Source organism: Anopheles aquasalis, chromosome 3 (assembly GCF_943734665.1).
Source record: "Anopheles aquasalis chromosome 3, idAnoAquaMG_Q_19, whole genome shotgun sequence".
Classification (NCBI taxonomy): Eukaryota; Metazoa; Arthropoda; class Insecta; order Diptera; family Culicidae; genus Anopheles; species Anopheles aquasalis.
In genome coordinates, this window is record NC_064878.1 from 9,952,501 (window position 1) to 9,970,000 (window position 17,500).

The 17,500-nt window shown below is 46.9% G+C and overlaps 2 protein-coding genes across 9 annotated transcripts in view; one reads left to right on the forward strand and one right to left on the reverse strand.

Annotated features, from left to right (window-relative positions):
* LOC126579076 (kinesin-like protein unc-104) overlaps positions 1–17,500 on the forward strand; it is a 31,527-nt gene that overhangs the window by 57 nt on the left and 13,970 nt on the right. For 7 of the 8 annotated variants that reach the window (XM_050242333.1, XM_050242336.1, XM_050242340.1 and 4 more), the window contains exon 1: positions 1–158. This exon is cut by the window's left edge and continues 57 nt beyond it. The gene's annotated coding sequence lies outside the window, so the exon portion shown is untranslated. Of the gene's footprint in view, positions 159–14,220; positions 14,646–17,500 lie in introns of those variants that run through there. The other variant, XM_050242334.1, reaches the window with a different exon arrangement.
* LOC126579247 (uncharacterized) lies at positions 6,788–10,095 on the reverse strand. Its single transcript, XM_050242660.1, has 4 exons — positions 10,042–10,095; positions 9,112–9,248; positions 7,001–7,095; positions 6,788–6,920 (listed from the first exon to the last, which is right to left on the reverse strand). The coding sequence occupies exons 1-4, from the start codon at positions 10,093–10,095 to the stop codon at positions 6,832–6,834; spliced, it is 375 nt and encodes a 124-aa protein (XP_050098617.1). The 3' UTR covers positions 6,788–6,831.

The window sequence follows — 17,500 nt, forward strand, 5'->3', positions numbered from 1 at the left end:
ATCGTTTCCCGGTTGAAGCGGTTGCAGGTGTGTTGATATGGTCGTGATAAGTGTGGTCTATGTGTTTGCTTGAATGTCGTGAATCATCCGTGACGATCGTGAGCCGAAGGAGGATTTACAACTGTTTCGTGAGCCCCACACTCAATTCACTGTTTCAAGTAAGTGGCCTTTGTTGATAAGAACATCTACTCCTGTCCAGGGTGGCTTCGTGATTAAATAGTCGTCTCTAATTGAAACACTTGAGCGATGATGCATGCAAAAGTTTACGCTGGTCATGTGCATCTTGTGAATTTCTAATGATGATCATAGATTTTCCTTAGTGATAAGCTATGGGTTTAACAAGTAAAAGCTGTATTTTGTTTTAAACCCTCCACTTATGACGATTCGCCTGCCAGATGGAGAAAAGTCGTGCTCATCCTACGTGCGACCAGTTTTTTGCGTTGCAAGGGCACTGGATGCACTCCTCCTTTCGTGGATGCGCTGCACATCCCTGGGAGGATGTTCATTGCGCAAGGACCTCCCCGAACGCCCCACAATGTTATATAATGAACGGCCAGCGATCAGCGGGTGTGCAGGCCGACCGTTTACGGCCCGCACCACCAGGCCAACAGGATGTGTCCTCAGTGCCTCCACACCACCAGCGCACTAGCATTCATTTTGAATGGGATGGAAGGAAAGGAGAGCTTTGAGGCTCCCCTCTTCATATGTGGTGGCAAAAACGAATGGCTTCGTGGGCATCGATCGATATTTTCTGCGTACATTGCGATTGTGCGAACACAACACATTATGCAGCCTTTCTGCACGTTTCGGTGAAATATGGCGTCTTGCACGTGTCCACCCGCAAAATCCCTCTGGGCGCTATTCGCCTTCAAATATCCTTCTCGACCCTTCGACGCTGCAATCGACGTCGAACCTAATTTTCCGGCCGATTTTCAATCAAACTCCGGATGTCGGTTTGTGGTTCATTAGCGCCGGTGATCGGTTTGGTGTTGCTGCACATTATTAGGCCCGAGTGAATATTGTCCTCAATTCGATTCTGTTGAGTATTGCTGATTCATTTCGTTTGGCTAAATGATTATCATCTAAGCTGACTTGAGCTAATTTACACAACATTCACTTTAATAAGCCCACTAAATGTTTGTAATAGATTACTCTTTGTGTCATCTGAAAAGAGAAGTTTGCACCAGTTCATTTAATTAAAAGAAATGAAGAACAAAACCTTGACTCTTTGTCAAAAGCAATGTTGGAGCAATCGAATGTTGCTGCCCTACATTGCGGCTCGTACTAGCGATGACTCAGAGGACAATTTTCCTCCATTAGACCGTTATCCTCACATCGGCGTACTGGTACCGGCCGGGACTTACTGGCACCAGCCACCAGTGAGCTACAATGAAGCGAGCCACACATATGGCGGCGCATGTTTTTTTTCTTCCTGTCATGGCATCGAATCCGCTTGCCTCGGGTGTTCTGGTGTTTGAATTATGAGTTCAAAACGCCCTCCCCTGCCCTCCTGTCTTATCCTTTGCATTCGCACGACGGCATAGAAATGAGGGAACCTTTGCCATCCGGTGCTCCAGCCATCGGCACTGGAAAGCCGATCACAATCCGCCCGGTTTCGCCATCCGATCTATCTGTACCCCGCTCCCGGTAACTCAAACACGAGCAGCGGGGAATGTGCAAATCCGAGGAACTTTTTATGATTCGCATTTGAAATTCAGTCGTGGCGCTACGTGGAATATCACGGGCTGTGCTGTAGAGTTTCCATGCATTCCTTCTTTTCCTATGCAGACAACCATAAAACTGCTTCCGGTTTTTTCCGGTTTGTTTCTGTAAGGTACGTCGGGAGGATCGCTTTATCGTATTTATCGTTGCGGAAGGTTTCTTTTTGTGGGGATGTTCGATGCACAAATGTATTCTGTATTCACCATTGTATCTACATATGGCGATTAGAAAAAAACAGCCATTTGCCATTCATTTGCTGACTTATGGATATTTTATACAACTTAACGAATGCTGGATGTGCTTTCTGGGGTCACGATGGCTCAGTGACATTCCACGTAATGTACCAGTCTGTGGATGTAACTAGTAGTAAATGCCTTCCAATTCGTGGAACATGTAACGAGCGTTACAATCCTGTTTCCGATTGTACTGGCTGGCAATGGATTAATCAGTTGCACCGGTGACGCACGGATTCAAATCTCCCTCAAATGTTGCTGCTGTTGTTGGAACAATCTCGTCACGAGGCCACAACGCAGATTTCCGCCCCTTTTCTCTCGGATTCACCTCACAGAAGCTCATTATTTTCGAATTGATCAATATTCATGGCATGAGCATGGCAGGATTCGTTCCGTGCAAAGTTCCACTCCAAATCAATACGGGATTATCGTCTCCGGTGTTGGTGTGGAGGTGGAACTAACCAACCAGCCAGCCAGCCATCATTTGCATTTTCTCCTCCGGCCTCCTTCGGTTTCGATTTTGTGACATATCCTTGGCCCCGGATCTGGGACTGAATTGAAACCACCAAACAGTACTCTGGATTACGTATTCAGTTAAGCAGTGAGTAGTAAGCGAACGATCCTGCTTACTGTTGCAGAGCACAGTCCCTGCACCGTGTGCTCCCCGAGGTTTATTGACGGTTTTAATGGGGTTTGGTATGGCTTCGATTACTGGCCAACCTTGCGCGGCACTTGGCTTGTTTGCACATCAAAGCCTCTTACGTTACCAACGAATCGAATCCACTGCGAATGTGATACCGGAACAGGAACCCATTGGCGCTCTCTCTCTCTCTCTCTCTCTCTCTCTCTCTCTCTCTCTCTCTCTCTCTCTCTCTCTCTCTCTCTCTCTCTCTCTCTCTCTCTCTCTCTCTCTGGCTGTCTTCCTCGTGGTGGTGTCTTTTGCGCTGTCAGGACAAACCGCAAGCTTGAGGTTCTACATAGGGTACATTGTGAATGATAGTAAGTAGTTAGAGCAGAGAAATGGGAACTGGTGAAAGCCTTGAAAGAAGTTTACCACCATTCACCATTCCCCACCATTCCGGTTCCAGGACACGCGTCCTTTGCGGTTAACGAAGGATTCTCAGATGATCGTTACCCGTTGTGTGCGGTGTGGCAGGTGCCATTTCTCTACTTGCTTGTCGTAACTCGTTACACAGCACCACCGTTCAGTTGATGCCGGTGGTTTACGTGGCATGATAAATGCTACGGGATGGAGCAAACCGTTGGAACACGTCTCGCAATCGATTATGCTGAGTGGAAGGCATATTACACCCGGTTACGAATTTGAATTATGTCGTCTCGAACGGATTCCGTTTACGAATAAATCTTGGCAGTTCAATAACAGACAACCATGACAATCACTTTCCCAGGATTGATGGCTGGAACTGAAAATGGGAACCAAACAGAAAGAAATTAAATGAAATTACGATGAAACGAAAGAGGTCCTCGCAAGAACTGAACTTTCAAAAGATCGGATAAGCATCGAACAACGCTCGCTTCGCTTTGTTTTCTCGAATGTCCGCCCGGATCGCTACTTCACCGTCAACCCGATGAGCTTTAGTGCCAACAGTCCATACCCCCTCCACAACTTGGATCCGTGACAAGTGTTCCAAGGAAGATGCAGAACATCACGGCCGCCCGCTGGTGTTCCGTGTGCTTCTAGTTTATGCCTTGCGCGCGCGCGCGCGCCCCATCATGCGCCATGAGTGGCCAGTGGCAAACCGTAGGGCCACTGCCATCGCTGCCATGGCACTAAAAACCCCGGAAGTTTCCTCCTGGGAGACACATCGCGTGCAATGGCGTTGCTCATCTTCCATTCGATGCTAGAGCAGTCCAGCGTTAGGAGCAGGAAACGACACCGACGTGAAGATCGGGAAAATGGATCCAATGGAGCCCGGGAGCACTCCACCCGACGCCATTCCATTCCTTTCGTTTGTTTCGTTTATTTTTCCTTCGCTTCTCGCTTCTCGGCGGAAAATTTTCGCTTTTCCACGGCATCTCGAGCTGGGTGCGCGTGCCCAAGCTCCTCTCGTCGTGCTCTTCCTATCGGTTCCTCCGGTTCCTGTTCTTCTCTTGTGCTGGTACTGGTTAGCCACTACTGCTAGTCGGGTCGCAGCTGTATGTGGCGTCCACGGTGTCTCGTGTGCAGAACGGATACGAGGCGTCACGCGACCTACACGAGCCGCACGTGTCCTACTGGTGCTGCTGCTAGCCCCCCTCCAATGGGGAATTGTCCGTTCGAATACATGCCGCCACGGCGTACGGTGAGGATCCTGGGGCATAAAAACACAAAAAGTCTTGTTATTTCGTTAACCCATTGCTCGGTGTACGTCCGTGCTGCTGCTGCTACTGCTGCTGGTCTCTTAACTTACCGGCCATAACCGAACGTCGCATTCGCTGATGGCGCATCCAGGCGACGGTAGCCGCGTCGAGACCGCGAAAAGCCCACCACCAGGTGGGGGTTTGTTTGGGGAAAAAAAGTTTTTTGTTATCAGATCCGGCCCTCTATCTTTCTTCTTCTCACCCGGCCCCAGGTACACGGAAGGACCGCATAAAGAGTTGAGTAGTTTTGCTGCGGCAGCAAAACTCCCAATAGCGCACGGCGCCAATCCGTTTCGTTACGTTGTTTGTTCGAGTTCCAGCAGAAACCAGCAGCAGTTCCAGAGCGTAAAGAATACGTCTCCACCCCCCCCCCCAGAGAACACCGGGCAGATGTCGATTGGAAATCGAATTTCCAATCCGGGCCACCATTGGGATTGTAACGGTTTCCGCTTGTCTTTTACATGCCGGCGCGGGCCGCAATATAAGCGTTACACCAGCGATCGATGGCCGCAAGGGGACACCAGGCGCTGCGAGCGAGAGGCCGAAAGATTTAATCAGAACGAGCGACAACCCCGCTCAAACGGCCCGTGTCCTCACCAAACAGCAAACGAACCATGCAAAGCCACCACCGCGGGGGCCACACGGGTCCACACGGATGTGTGCTTTTGTCGGGGTTTATTTCAGCAATTTTCTCTGTTGATCCACTCTCTCTCTCTCTTGCTGGCCACCGGTGAACAGTGAACTGGATATGTGTATGTTTACGATCCGGCGGTGTATGCTTTCCGAGGGGATTTGGGGGAAAACCGAAAATTTGAAAGCGTGTAACGTGAAGGGGCCGTGATTTCCCCCTAAAAGTTAGTGCAAACAGGGACCTTAACCGGGGCTAAATGCTGATTATGTGAGTAATGGACTGTCCGGGAGAGGGAAGGTAGAGGCTGGGATTAGGATAGTAATCGAGCGGGAAATGGAGTATAAAACGATTTTCGCTGATTGTTTTCACAATAACTCCGCCGCGTTTGCTGGGGATGGTTTGTTTGCTTTCTGATGCTGATTGGGTGGTTCGCAGATTGTGAATCTGATACTAAAACTTGTTTTTTTTGTGTGGAACAAACACTTAATTTTCAACGGTACTGTAGGATTTTTTTCCTATTCAAAACTTTGATTATTGCTTCTCATATCTTTTCATTTTATCAAGCAAATTTCTGTTTGTCTCGGTAAATACAAATTGTTTCTGATAGTGTAAGACTACCAAAAAGGTTTTTATGTTGGAAAATGGTGACTAAAATGGTATTTTTAATGGTTGTCGTATGTGCTACTAGTGAGAAATAGTCTATGCTGATCGGCTTAGCAAAAAAGTTGGTAGAAAAAAAAAAAGAATCCAATCATTACTTTCTCTGTCCGACGTCTTTTCATCATTTTTTTATCAAGTTTTCCCTTCATGAAAGTGAATAGCATATTTTTATGAACCCATTATGATTGTTGAACATTTATCTAAAGACCACCTAGACCTTTTTGCATTAGTTGCTTGCGTGCTAAAACTCGAAACACTAGCAACTGGAGCTACCCCTGACAATGTAGTAACATTGAGTGTAAAGCGAACAAGAATCGAATTCAATTTGGTAAAAAAGCTTAACAGAATAGTCTCAACAGAAGATGTGAATCATCGCTTCAAATTGGAAGTTCCTGGTGAAAGAAATTTCCCCGAAGCCATATTCTGACAAAAAGCATACAATCGAAAAACAATACCGTTCAATAATTGATGCAGTTTCTGCTTCCGTCCAATAAGTTCCTAAGTGCTAAGCTGGCAAATGGTTGAATGCATTAAACGCCGGTCAATATTTAATCCTTCGACTACTCAAGTGCGCTAAAAGCGAACAACGCTCATCCCGTACAGCGGGAAGTGCTTTCGTTACTTTTATGAAACCGTCATCAAATTAAAACGAGGTCATCAAGGTGTGTGCGCCATGCAGCTTCCCCTTCCGGCACCAATGCTGCCAACACTGCATGGTGATTGTGTGGCGATGAGCTTTTATACCATTAGCCTCCCTTGCCCCAGGACATCCGGCTGCCGGAGGGTTTGAAGGAACGTTTATTTACATTCCATCCTACCGGACCGAAAATCGCTGCAGAACTCGAGGACGAAAGGCTCTCCCGCCAGTCGCCAAGATCAAGCCTCGAGCTGCGACAGCGCATCGTAAACGTTGTCGCAACCTTGTCTGAAGAATGATTAATGAGCGAGTTTTTATGGATCGTCGCGAATCTGGTGGCAATTCTGTGCTGCGTGCTGCGTCTGGTGGTAGCACTTGGAGCGTTCCGAAGAAATGGTGCTTACCTTTACTCGGTGGGTTGCCTGCGGGGGAAGATAATACCTTATCCACAATTAAGACGATAGAACGTGAGTAGAATGCTGGTAAGGTGATCCCTCCCTCCACTAGGCCTTAAACAGCTTCGTATACCAGTAAATTAACGGTGGCTGCAATGAGGACGCGACACCTTAAAATGTGCCCTTCCCCGTTCACGTGGGACTCGACACCGTGGTCGGTCGGTGTAGGGTTTCAATTTGTAGGCTCGTTTTGAAGCTCCAGCTCCCCGGTGGAGTTTGCTCTGTGGGCGAAGGAGACTCGTGTAGAATGATGATGGGGCCTGAGACTGTGTAGGTACCTGCTACAATATTTATAACGTACCGAGGTGCGCCCAACTTCGCATCTGCTGTGCTGCTTGGGTGACACCCCGAAGACTTCGTGATCTGGCTTCCGGGGTCCGGGGTGACCGGAAAGACCTGGCGTATAAATAAAGATTATATTTTATTCAGTAAGAGCAGGACCTTGGTTTCTTCTCGCTGCTGTGGGGGTGTGGACTGTATCGGAGAGTGCTAGAGCATTAGAGGTCCGCAGGAGTGAATGGAAAAAAGGACACCATTGTACGATTCCTGGGGCTGTTCGGTCCCTTTTTTGCACTGGTGTATACAGGGTGTACCATAAAAAAATGCAAATGCTTTCATTGCTCTGTTTTGAGTATTTTTTCAACAGCAATATGGCATTATGGGGTATCGTTGTGTTCGTGTGAGTCTGATCTATCAAATGATGTATAATAAGTACCCGTGCAAAAGATGTCTGTCCGGAAAAATGTATTCAAAGGCGACAGTGTCGAGTTTGCTTCGCGCCCAAGAGAAATCTCATAGATATAACAGCAGTCCTCAGATGTAATCTTGGCATTGTTTACAGGATTAAACGTTCTATTCATGAAGGGCCAAGGCCTAGGAAACACGTTAGTGATCGGCAACGATCTGAGCGCACTGAAAAAGTGGTAGGATCCGTCAGAGCAAAAGTTAGCGAAATCCAGTGCAATCCATATGAAAGCTTGCATAAGAGACGAATATCTCAAGATCCTGCCTGCATCGGTTGGCCAAATATGACCTAAAAGCAATCTCTAGAGCTAGGGTGAAGCGTAATTTAATAGTTGAAAGGATAAAACATCTTTAGACAGGATAAAACATAGTTTGAAAATGGCACCAGTTTTCATAAAATCCAATACTAAAATGAATATTGATGTTTATATCACTTTTTTGAAGGAACACGTTTTAGCATGGATTAAAGCAAACTTCAAAACACCAGAAAATGTTGAGTTTCAGCAAGATGGAGGCCCCTGCGATACGTCTTAACGGTCTGAAACATGGTTGAAGGAAAACATGAATTTTTGGTCGAATGATTTATGCCCTCCAAGCGGTCCAGAATTAAATCGGTTGGGCTATTCAATATGGGCATTTGTTCGACCTAAGACCTGTGAACCATAACACCATACACGGTTGGTTCGCTGAAATCGTTTATCATCAAAGCCTGGTCTTCTAAGTTGGACACTTATGTTACAGAGAGTGTTCTCGAATTCGTATCCGCTTGGAGAAATTAATTGAGAAAACAGGCCGACAAACCCACTCATTTTGTTTGTTTTTGATAAACAAAGAAATATAGAGCGAATGAAATACTTTGAAACAGTAGAAAATATAAAAAAATGGCTTTAAACTTCAAAAAAAGATTTTTGCATTTTTTTATGGTACACCCTGTAGGGCGGCGCTCACGGGGGCTCGTAGAAAATTGAAATATTTGAATTTAATCTCACCCAATGGCCGTTACTGGTAAGCGTCTCGTGAGAGAGAGAGAGAGTGAGAGAGTGCCTGATTGTATTGCTCAATCGTGACGGTGGTCTCTAATGGTAGGGCAACACACCCTGTGCCCATTAAGTGGTGCGACGAGCAATTATGATATGTAAAATGTTGTCTCTCGTAATCCTGGCCATTTGATTGGGTGTGTGCTTATGGAAAATGTTGTTTTTAAGTATCTCTCTCGTAGCTACATAATCTAGCTTAATGGTAGCATTATAGCAGCTAGCGCGTAGCATCAGGTTGATACAGTTTTTAAAGTTTATCGTAAGCAATATTCCGGAAAGAGGCTCATTTTCCGATAGGAAGAAAAAATCCATATCAAGCTCAATTAGCTAAGTTACGCTCTTAATTTATCCTGCTAGCCCCGGATGATCGCTTCGCTAGCGTGTCAGTGGAGGCGCAAACATTAATTGACACGTTTGGAGCTCTGAGCGAAATTGTAAGATAATCCGTTTACTGCCATTATCAATCCACTACGTCAGAGTTGCGCTGTGAAGCCGGTGTACGCAACACACCGAACGGACGCACCGGACGATCCGTCCTGTGCGTGCTTACCTGTCGGTTCTGGCATTGTCAGGCGGCCAGGGCGATCGAGATTGAAATAAATAATTCAATTTTAATTAAACCGTTACCCACCTAACGCTGATAACACCGGCAAACGTGCCATGGTTGGGATACACACCAAGACGAAACCACGGAATCGGAGCAAGAATCGTGGAACGCTCGAAATCTTCGATTCCGACCACGCAAATCGCCACGCTCTTTGTGGCGCGCTGTTACGACGATTTCGCAATTTCACCGCTTTGTGCCGTTCCGGAAATGGTGCAGAGCAAATCTGGTTGTCTGGGAGCGAAAGACCTTCCTTTTTTTTTTTAGCTCCTGGGAAGAAGCTAGTGGTTCTTCTCGGTCTGGTTGTGGTAGACGCCGATGGAATGAGTATGAGAGTATGACGCACCATTGGTTGGAGCCATTTTGTCGGTGTCCGTTACCCTCGTTGCGTTTTGTCTCGCCGCATCGTGCGCATTCGAAGGAGTGAGTATTTTTCTGCTTTCCATTAGTGATGAAGCCTGATGCCTGATGGAGCACCTGATGTAGAGTCGATGGTAAAAGCTTCTCTTCACGTTATTCGAGATGAAATGTTGGCTCGCCTGACAGGATGGCGAGAGAAAGAGCAGACACTGTGCTTAATTGTTGATAATACACCAAGTAAATTGTCTACCAACCCTCTCCGGGTGGATGCTTACCTTCTTCAAGCAATGTAGGAGGTAAAACTTCACGGACATTCAAAGTTCGATCGAACACGGACACACCAACGTAGGAGGATGTCACGCAAGATGGCCACCGTCGTGCTGGCCATGCTATCCTTTCATCCACACTGGCAAAAGGACAAAGCGACAACAGCAGCACCACCACCACGGATACCACTTGAGTAGCTTCAGGAATAGGAACAGGACGTCAGCACAAATTGCTACAACCAACGAACACTACACCGACCGACCGACCGACCGATCGGTGGTAAATTGAAGACCATAAATTTCAGTTATCTGTCAGGAGTTTTCTTCTTGCCTTTTGCTTGCTTTTCAAATTGGTAGCCGTCGTCTCCTGCAGTGTTATCACCATTATCACTCCACGTTGTGCCACGCCGTAGCGGCCACCCCCAGGGCCTAGTGATTTGTTGTTCGATTTTCCATCGGCAACGGACTGTGGTGTGGTGGGCCTCCTCGCGCGCCCGGCCAGAACGCACGTGCGATGGTGTGATCGTGATGTACCAGCCTGCCCGGGGACCTTGGTCGATAATTTAAAGGTTAAAACCACTAACCTTAAAAAGGTGGTTCAACAGACTTTACCGGAGTGTGGGAGCGTGGTTTCGATCCGTCGGTACACGTGGCTGCGTTTGGTGGAGCTTCCAAAATTATTCGTGGGTTTGTGTTCGTATTCTGTGTTTTAAATAGTTCTATTTTTTGGGCCCAAAACCCTCTAGAGTGAAGAATTCACATGAACTCGTCGTCCTCGGAAGCCTTCTTTGCGTTTTCTGAGCCGTAGGCTACTTTGCTAACAATCAAATCACGGACGGCTACTCTTCCAATGCCTACGGTTACATGATTTTAAACGATTTTTCTCGTGCCTGGAAGGGAGTGGATTGGCTGACGCAATTCATGCCATCCCAGTCGGCTGTGTGGCAGCGATAATGATTGCCAATCCGGTGCCGAAGTGCCGGAAAGTGACAGAAACATAATTAAACCGTGGCCGCGAGGAAAGCAATGGCGCTGAATTTTGTTCCACAGTTTCCTGGAGTCTAAGAGTGGTGTCCCATCGAGAGCGTTAAGGTAATTTGCAGTTAATTGACTTCGGAAGTTGGGTTCCGAGGAGCTTTATTTACGCGTTCGGGAATTTGCGGTCAAGATTCTTTCTAGGAAACCGAACGGTTTGTAGGTTGGCTTCGACGACGGTGGAGAGTTCAAGGCAAGCCATATGTTGCCCTAACCCTCCTCCAGCCCTTTGGTTAGATGTCACGGTAAGTTATTTGCAACATGCAGTGCAGATTATCTTATGTCTGCGAGATGATGCTTTTGCTCTCTAGCGAGAGTAGCGAAGTGACGGACGCGAACGGTGCAGAAAAAGGGGTGGAATGCGGGCTGATTGGAGTGTGGGAGACAGATCGATACCCGCTCGTTACGTCAGCCGCCGTGACGCAGTTTTAGCTGGTGGGATCACAATGAACCGCAATTGTGCGAATGTGATTACGGTCATCCTCCAGCCAGGCGTACGCCCGGCGTAATGAGCATAGCAAAGCTCAAATTATCGCTATCGCCCCTGCGTCTAGCTTATGCTTAACTTTGGTTTGCATAATTTCAAGTATTGTTTCCACAGCTAGGGTAGGAAACCCATCGGAAAGCTATCGTTGTTATTGTTGAGACGACAAAGAGCCTCAGATAAGGACAAGGACTTGAGTTTCCACAAAAGATCAGCTAGCTGTTGGACACTTGCAGGGCAGGAAGATGGCTGCGGTCTTTGCCGTTGCTGGCTAAAAATAGAAGCTCATCACAAACACAGCGAGACTGGGAAAAGCTTCAGCGCACGTTGGCACCGTGCGTTCCAATATGTTGGCAACATTTATACTGCCACCTACACCTCCTCGAGATATAGGGAGGGCGAGTCTTCAGACAGCGTAACGGGCATATTTCAGCCTTGCCATCCCAATGGCGGTGGCTGCGGCTTCATCGTCAACCAGAAAACGCACTGGAAAGTTCCAGCAGCCAAAGACCGACCGAGAGAGAAAGAGAGAGCGAGCGGGTTCATGTTTGCTTGCGCTCGCTTCAAAACTCGTTACGCTTCAGACACTTCAGCTTCACTGGAGCTTGGTGACGATGAATGTCCTCCGTATCCTTTGGTATTTCCAAGAAGGACGCATTGCTGTTCGCCGGCGAGATAGCAAAAACCGCGAGGCAGTCCAAATTTGCTCCATAAGAGGAGGCTTATGGCCTCAGACCCATAAAGAGAGAGATAGAGAGACTGTATAAGGGAGAAAGAGTGAGCTCGAGCGGGGCCTGGGGGGTGTAATTGAATGGAAGAAACAGAGTTGTGCGTGAAGATGGCTCTTCTCAAGCCAAAAGGTCGATGGTGATGGGGTTTTTTTTTCGTATATAAACCCTCCCGGGCATTGCTTTTTATTTCGGGAAGAATTTGGCTTTCCTATTCCTGGAAGGCTACCGATATTGCCCGGCAGCCTACGGAAAAGATCCATAAATTTAGGCAAAACCATTCGGGGTGCTGATGTATTTTCTACTCCTCATAAAACAATTAAATTTCGTCCTTATGATACCTTTGCGTATCATTTGTCAGGCACTAGAAAAAGGAGGATAAAAACTGAAAATATACAAGTTGACGTCAGATCGATCGAGTAGGCAGCTGTCAGGTATCAGTGCGCTATTCCCAGAATGTTTTAAGGTTTTGAACCGGCCCATCAGGGGTTTGAAACAGTGTAACAATTGAATTTTGTAAGTTCAGTCAACACAAAGAGATACGATACTAAACGGGAGAACTCGTTTCACTCGTTTCGTGATGCCCCGGCAACCCGCAAGGCAAGAAACTTGAACCACCGAGGCCGAGAGACCTCATATCAACGACCGTCCGTAGGGGAATGAATTTGAAAACCATGATTCATCGTCACGATAAAATTGGGTTTTGGAACTTCTTCAATTTCTTCTGATGATCGGTAATCCATTTTTCGTTGTTTTGTTTTGGTGGCCAGGCGCTGAAATGTTGATCAGCTCCCGCCTCTATCTCTCTCTCTCGAGGGAAAATGGAAGCGCAATTGCACGAGAAGATTGCTGGAATTCCTGATGAACATTAGGCAATCAATATGATCGATCGATTTCAATTTAGCTCGTACGGCGAGATGGTGTTTTTTCGCTCTGTCGCTCCGTTGCTCTGTGCATTTTACGTCTTTGCGATGGAAACTAATCGATTTAGAGAGTTTTTTGGATGAACAGTGTTGTGTTTCAGTACTTATGGGTGTACAAACAGTTGCTGAACTTTACGTCAATGTTTTTTAATGATATCGAATAACATATAATAGTGTTAGAGTGCTTATGCTTTGGCGCCCGGTTTGGAATCTGATTCTCGGATTTTACAACATAATTTTGTTCCTATAGGTTCTGATATAGGCTATCAGTGTACATACTCTATCGCTGCATAACATGCGAGATTTCCCTTCAACCTGCCAGCTGCGGCCAGCTGTGTACCAAAGTGTCGATCACCAAGCCCCAATAGAGCGGATGCTGTCAATCTAGAAGGCTTTGGTTGTAAATATAAGTTGGTGCGCCTTCGTTTGCTAAAGGCACAGAGACCCCATGCCATCATACCTGCTGATGGTGGCCAGTGCGCGCGCACAAAGCAGCACCTGCCGCCTATTCCGACAGGAGGCGCCATAAGGACACCACCAGGAACCCATTTTCGTGGCCCCCCGACGTGGATTCCCCGGTTCATCGTCGTGTGCATCGTATGCACAACGCACTCTGCACGCTGTGACGTCTTTCGAGTCTTTCGTAGCGTTAACCGCAGCATATCGAGAAGGGCGGAGGCAAGGTGGCATCACATTCATAGCTGTGGAAACACGGAAAACGCGTTTTCCAAACATTTTGTGGAGTGCCAACGGTGTTGGAATGCCCGCGCGCGCCCGCTCTCTCTCTCTCTCTCTCGAGCCCTTGCTGCACGCTTTTCTCGGCACATAACGATGCGTTGTGCAGTGGAATCGATAACGAGGGGGAGAATTTCTGAAAGAAGGGGTTGGGGGGAGTAGTCGATGTGCCTTGGTGGCCAGTGCGCATGACTCGCACAGGATGGAAGGAACATCACAGTCTCACCGAGGGTATCATTCCATTCCTTTCTCTCTCTCTCTCTCTCTCTCTCTCTCTCTTGTGGTTTATATTTTGGAAAATGCTGGCCACAAATGATCGTTGATAGCAAAGAGAGCGTGAGAGAGACCAGCTGTGTCCTTGCTGAGCGAATCGACCATCCTTCTCTGCGCTTATCTCAGCAAAAGGACTCTTCAAACGGATGCCATCACTCGGTGGCTCGTTCCGTGGTTTTTCCATTTTCATTTTCTCCCTCTCCAAATGTACAAACTCTCTCTGTAGTTTCTCTCTCGTTTTTCTGTGTGGAAATTCCTCACACACTTCTAGCTGTGGTCTGGTTGGAGAAAGATTGAGGATTTTCTCGTTTGCGCCTCGCTCGCCAGTTCCAAGCGAGCCTTCTTCCAACATGGATTGAAACGGGATCCGAACGGGAACGCAAAAACCAACGCCGAAGTTGAGTGGAGAGTTGTCCATCGGTGGCACTGTGCCAGTAGTGGAGTCAGAAGGGGAATATAAAACGAAATTAATCCGTGAAAATTAAAGTGTTGTTTTCTCAATCACCAAACAACAACACCAACTGGTTTACGGGTGTGTTTGGTGTCCCCGTACACGCGGTGGTGGTCTGTGCGAGTGTGTGCGTGCGGTGAAGAGGAATATCAAATACCGAAGGAAATTAATTTTTCATCACACTCTGTAACACGTGAGGAAAAGCGGATTAATTTCAGTGGCAATTATAGCTGTGGTGGTGGTGTTGTTGCTGTGGCTGTTGTGTCGACCAGATTGAGCTTTTGTACAGCTGCAGCTTTTCCCGTTGTAAGTGTTCTATTTCTGCGCAAATAAAGAAAAAAAAATGGTGAAATTTTCCATCGTGAGAGGGTTGGGCTGCTGCGATGCTTCAGTGCTTGTCGCTGCTTTCGAGGTCACGACTTCGTTTCATCTCGTGGTTCGGTCGATCGATTACGCGGTGGCACATACGAAAGGTCATGTCCGATGATGGTGGCATTAGTGCGTGCTGGCCGTGGCTGGGGGTGTCAATCGGGTGGTTTTTTGTGTTCGCTGGTTGTCTCCCATGAGGAAATCCCTTGATAATAGCGATGATATTTTGTAAGCCTTTTTGGAGCAAAAAAGAAGGAATTTTATGAACCACCCCTAGCAGTGTTTGTGAATCGTTGACCAAGGACATTTGACTGTGTCGTGTAAGTGTGTGCACTTGAGCAATTTCTTTTGGTTAATTAACATATCAAATGATTGGCAGGAGTTTCCAAAAATGTGTGAAAGAAAAATAGTGCCAATTCGGCCAGCGCCATTTTGTGAACGAGAAGTGTGCTGGATTGGGATACTTTTTGCGATGCGATTCTCTCTGTCCCTCTCTCTCTTTCTTTCTTGCGGGAGTGGTTCCAGCGCAGAGCAGAGATGATTCATCGTTCAGAGCCTCCACCAAGCAGGGCGCAGGCAAAAGGATATCCGTTGTGCCGCGAGAAACTGAGAACATAACTGAGAGAAACAGTTGGTCGGTGGACTGTGCTAGCGAGAGAGAAGATTGTGATGTGGTACTGTACTGAGAGTGAACTGAAAATACTATATGGGAATATGGAACTGACGAGTGGTAGCTCGTAGTTTTCCACAACTCCTAACTCGCCTGCAAGCGACTGTTGAATTGTGAATTTTTTGGGAAAAAGTTCGCTAACTGTGCACACATATTACAGGAACAAATCCTTTTGCAACTATCGTCGCTCTACAGAGGATGGAACGTTAATATTTCGGTGAAAGTATTAAAAGATAAAGGATATCCCTGTACACTGTAAGTTGTGAAATTAGCGATCAAAAAAGGGACATGAATACAGTGATATCGTGCACAGGAGATGTGTTTTGTGTGGCAGCAACGTGGTTTAATGTGCCTCTTCCACTAGCCATATGTTAATGGCCCACGGTGGGCTTATCTGCATTGTCGTACACCCCATCAATTTCGCCAACAATCGTGCCAAAAGAAACAAAAACACATGCAAACACAAGCACCATACAGGGAAAAGCAGGGGAGTCACTTCAATAGAGTTGTTTGAAGGGACAAACTGCAAAAGAGCGGATAATGCAAAAGAGAGACAAAGAGCGTTCAGAAAAATGAAGAATGTTAAAGGAGTCGACAAAGTGGTGTCCAATGAGAGAAAAGCGATTCTCTCGAACTGTATCCTCACGAGCGAGACTTCGTTTTGGGAGCAAAATCCAAAACATAAAAACATGCTGAGCGGATAATCTCTCGCTGCTCCTCCGTTGTTGGCCATTGGCCAATTCGATTGGGGAAATGGTTGAGTGGAAAATGTGGGAAAAATAATATTGATTTTTCGTCCCAGCAAGCAATGAATTTGCTTCGATGGCCGGGGACAAAGAGGGGAGGACCGTTTTCTTTTCTTTTTTTTTTACATATAAAACACGAACAGCCAAGATTGGAATGCGCTTGGTCAACGGGAAGAACAAAAAAGGGCACCAATAGTAATCGACCCGAATGAAGGACTCTCCTGATAGCACCTGAACCACACCGCCGGTGTGGCCCTGTGATGAGTCACCACACCTCAGTGGTTTCACTGGAAGTAGAGCAAAGACGCGCGGGCAAAGCAAAGTGTTCAGTTGGAACCGCTACGAGGCCGATACCATCACATTTACATATGATTCTCGGGCTTCACAGCTGATGTTCGAGGGGCGCCAGGATGGCGTTCGGTTCGGTCATATAACCTTGAAAATCCAACCACCCCTTTCCACGATCGCCAGAGGGAGAAGGCATTGTACCTGCGGCATTCCCTGTCATTGAGCTTTGGAGCCGGGAGTTGAAGGAGCGATGAGTTTACGGTGGTCACGCACGGAACATGCTGTGGCTGCGATGGTGGGAGTGCATTAGGATGTTTGTTGCCTCCTGGGTGGAGGGTGATCGCACCTTTTGCGGTTCGTAAATCAATACACCAGTGCAATTGCGAGGTGAATGCCCTCGATAGGTGGTACAAACAATCATAATCAATGCATAGAATAGATTACTATTAGTATTATTAAGTAAGAGCTATCTGTTATACAATCGGTCCAACATTGATTGACGCGATTCCTTTTTTTATATTTTTTCAAATATCGTCAGCAGCGTATGTTGGTCACAAGTTTACAGGAGAATAATATATTAACAGTTAATGCTACAGATCTAATGGGAAATATGATATTCATCCGTCATATGTACTAACGGAGAACACGTTGATTGTCAGGTTTGCTTTCTTCAAAAAGCAATGTTTGCTTTCCGCTAACATGTCTGCTTAACATCGCGGTAAAAACGAAGAAAACGCTACTAAACAGAATGTACAGGATGGACTCGGAGTGACTCACCGCTCACCCGTGTGTATTCGGCCACGAGAAGGCGAACATTTTGGATCGGATCCAATTTCATCGAGAAGACGCCAAAAAGTCCCGACCGTCCCGACTGCTGACGCAGTGTCTGTGTCCGCGCGTTATAGTATTTCATTTCGCAAACTACCACAACCAGTAGCATGGAGCGGATTTAGGGGGCTTCCACTAGTATAAGGTAACATATAGGGGCGTCGAAGTACATAAAGCAGCAGCTCCTATCGTCGTTACATAAAGACCGGGCGACCGGACGATGGATCACCTGGCGTCGTCTCATATTTAAAAAGTCCACC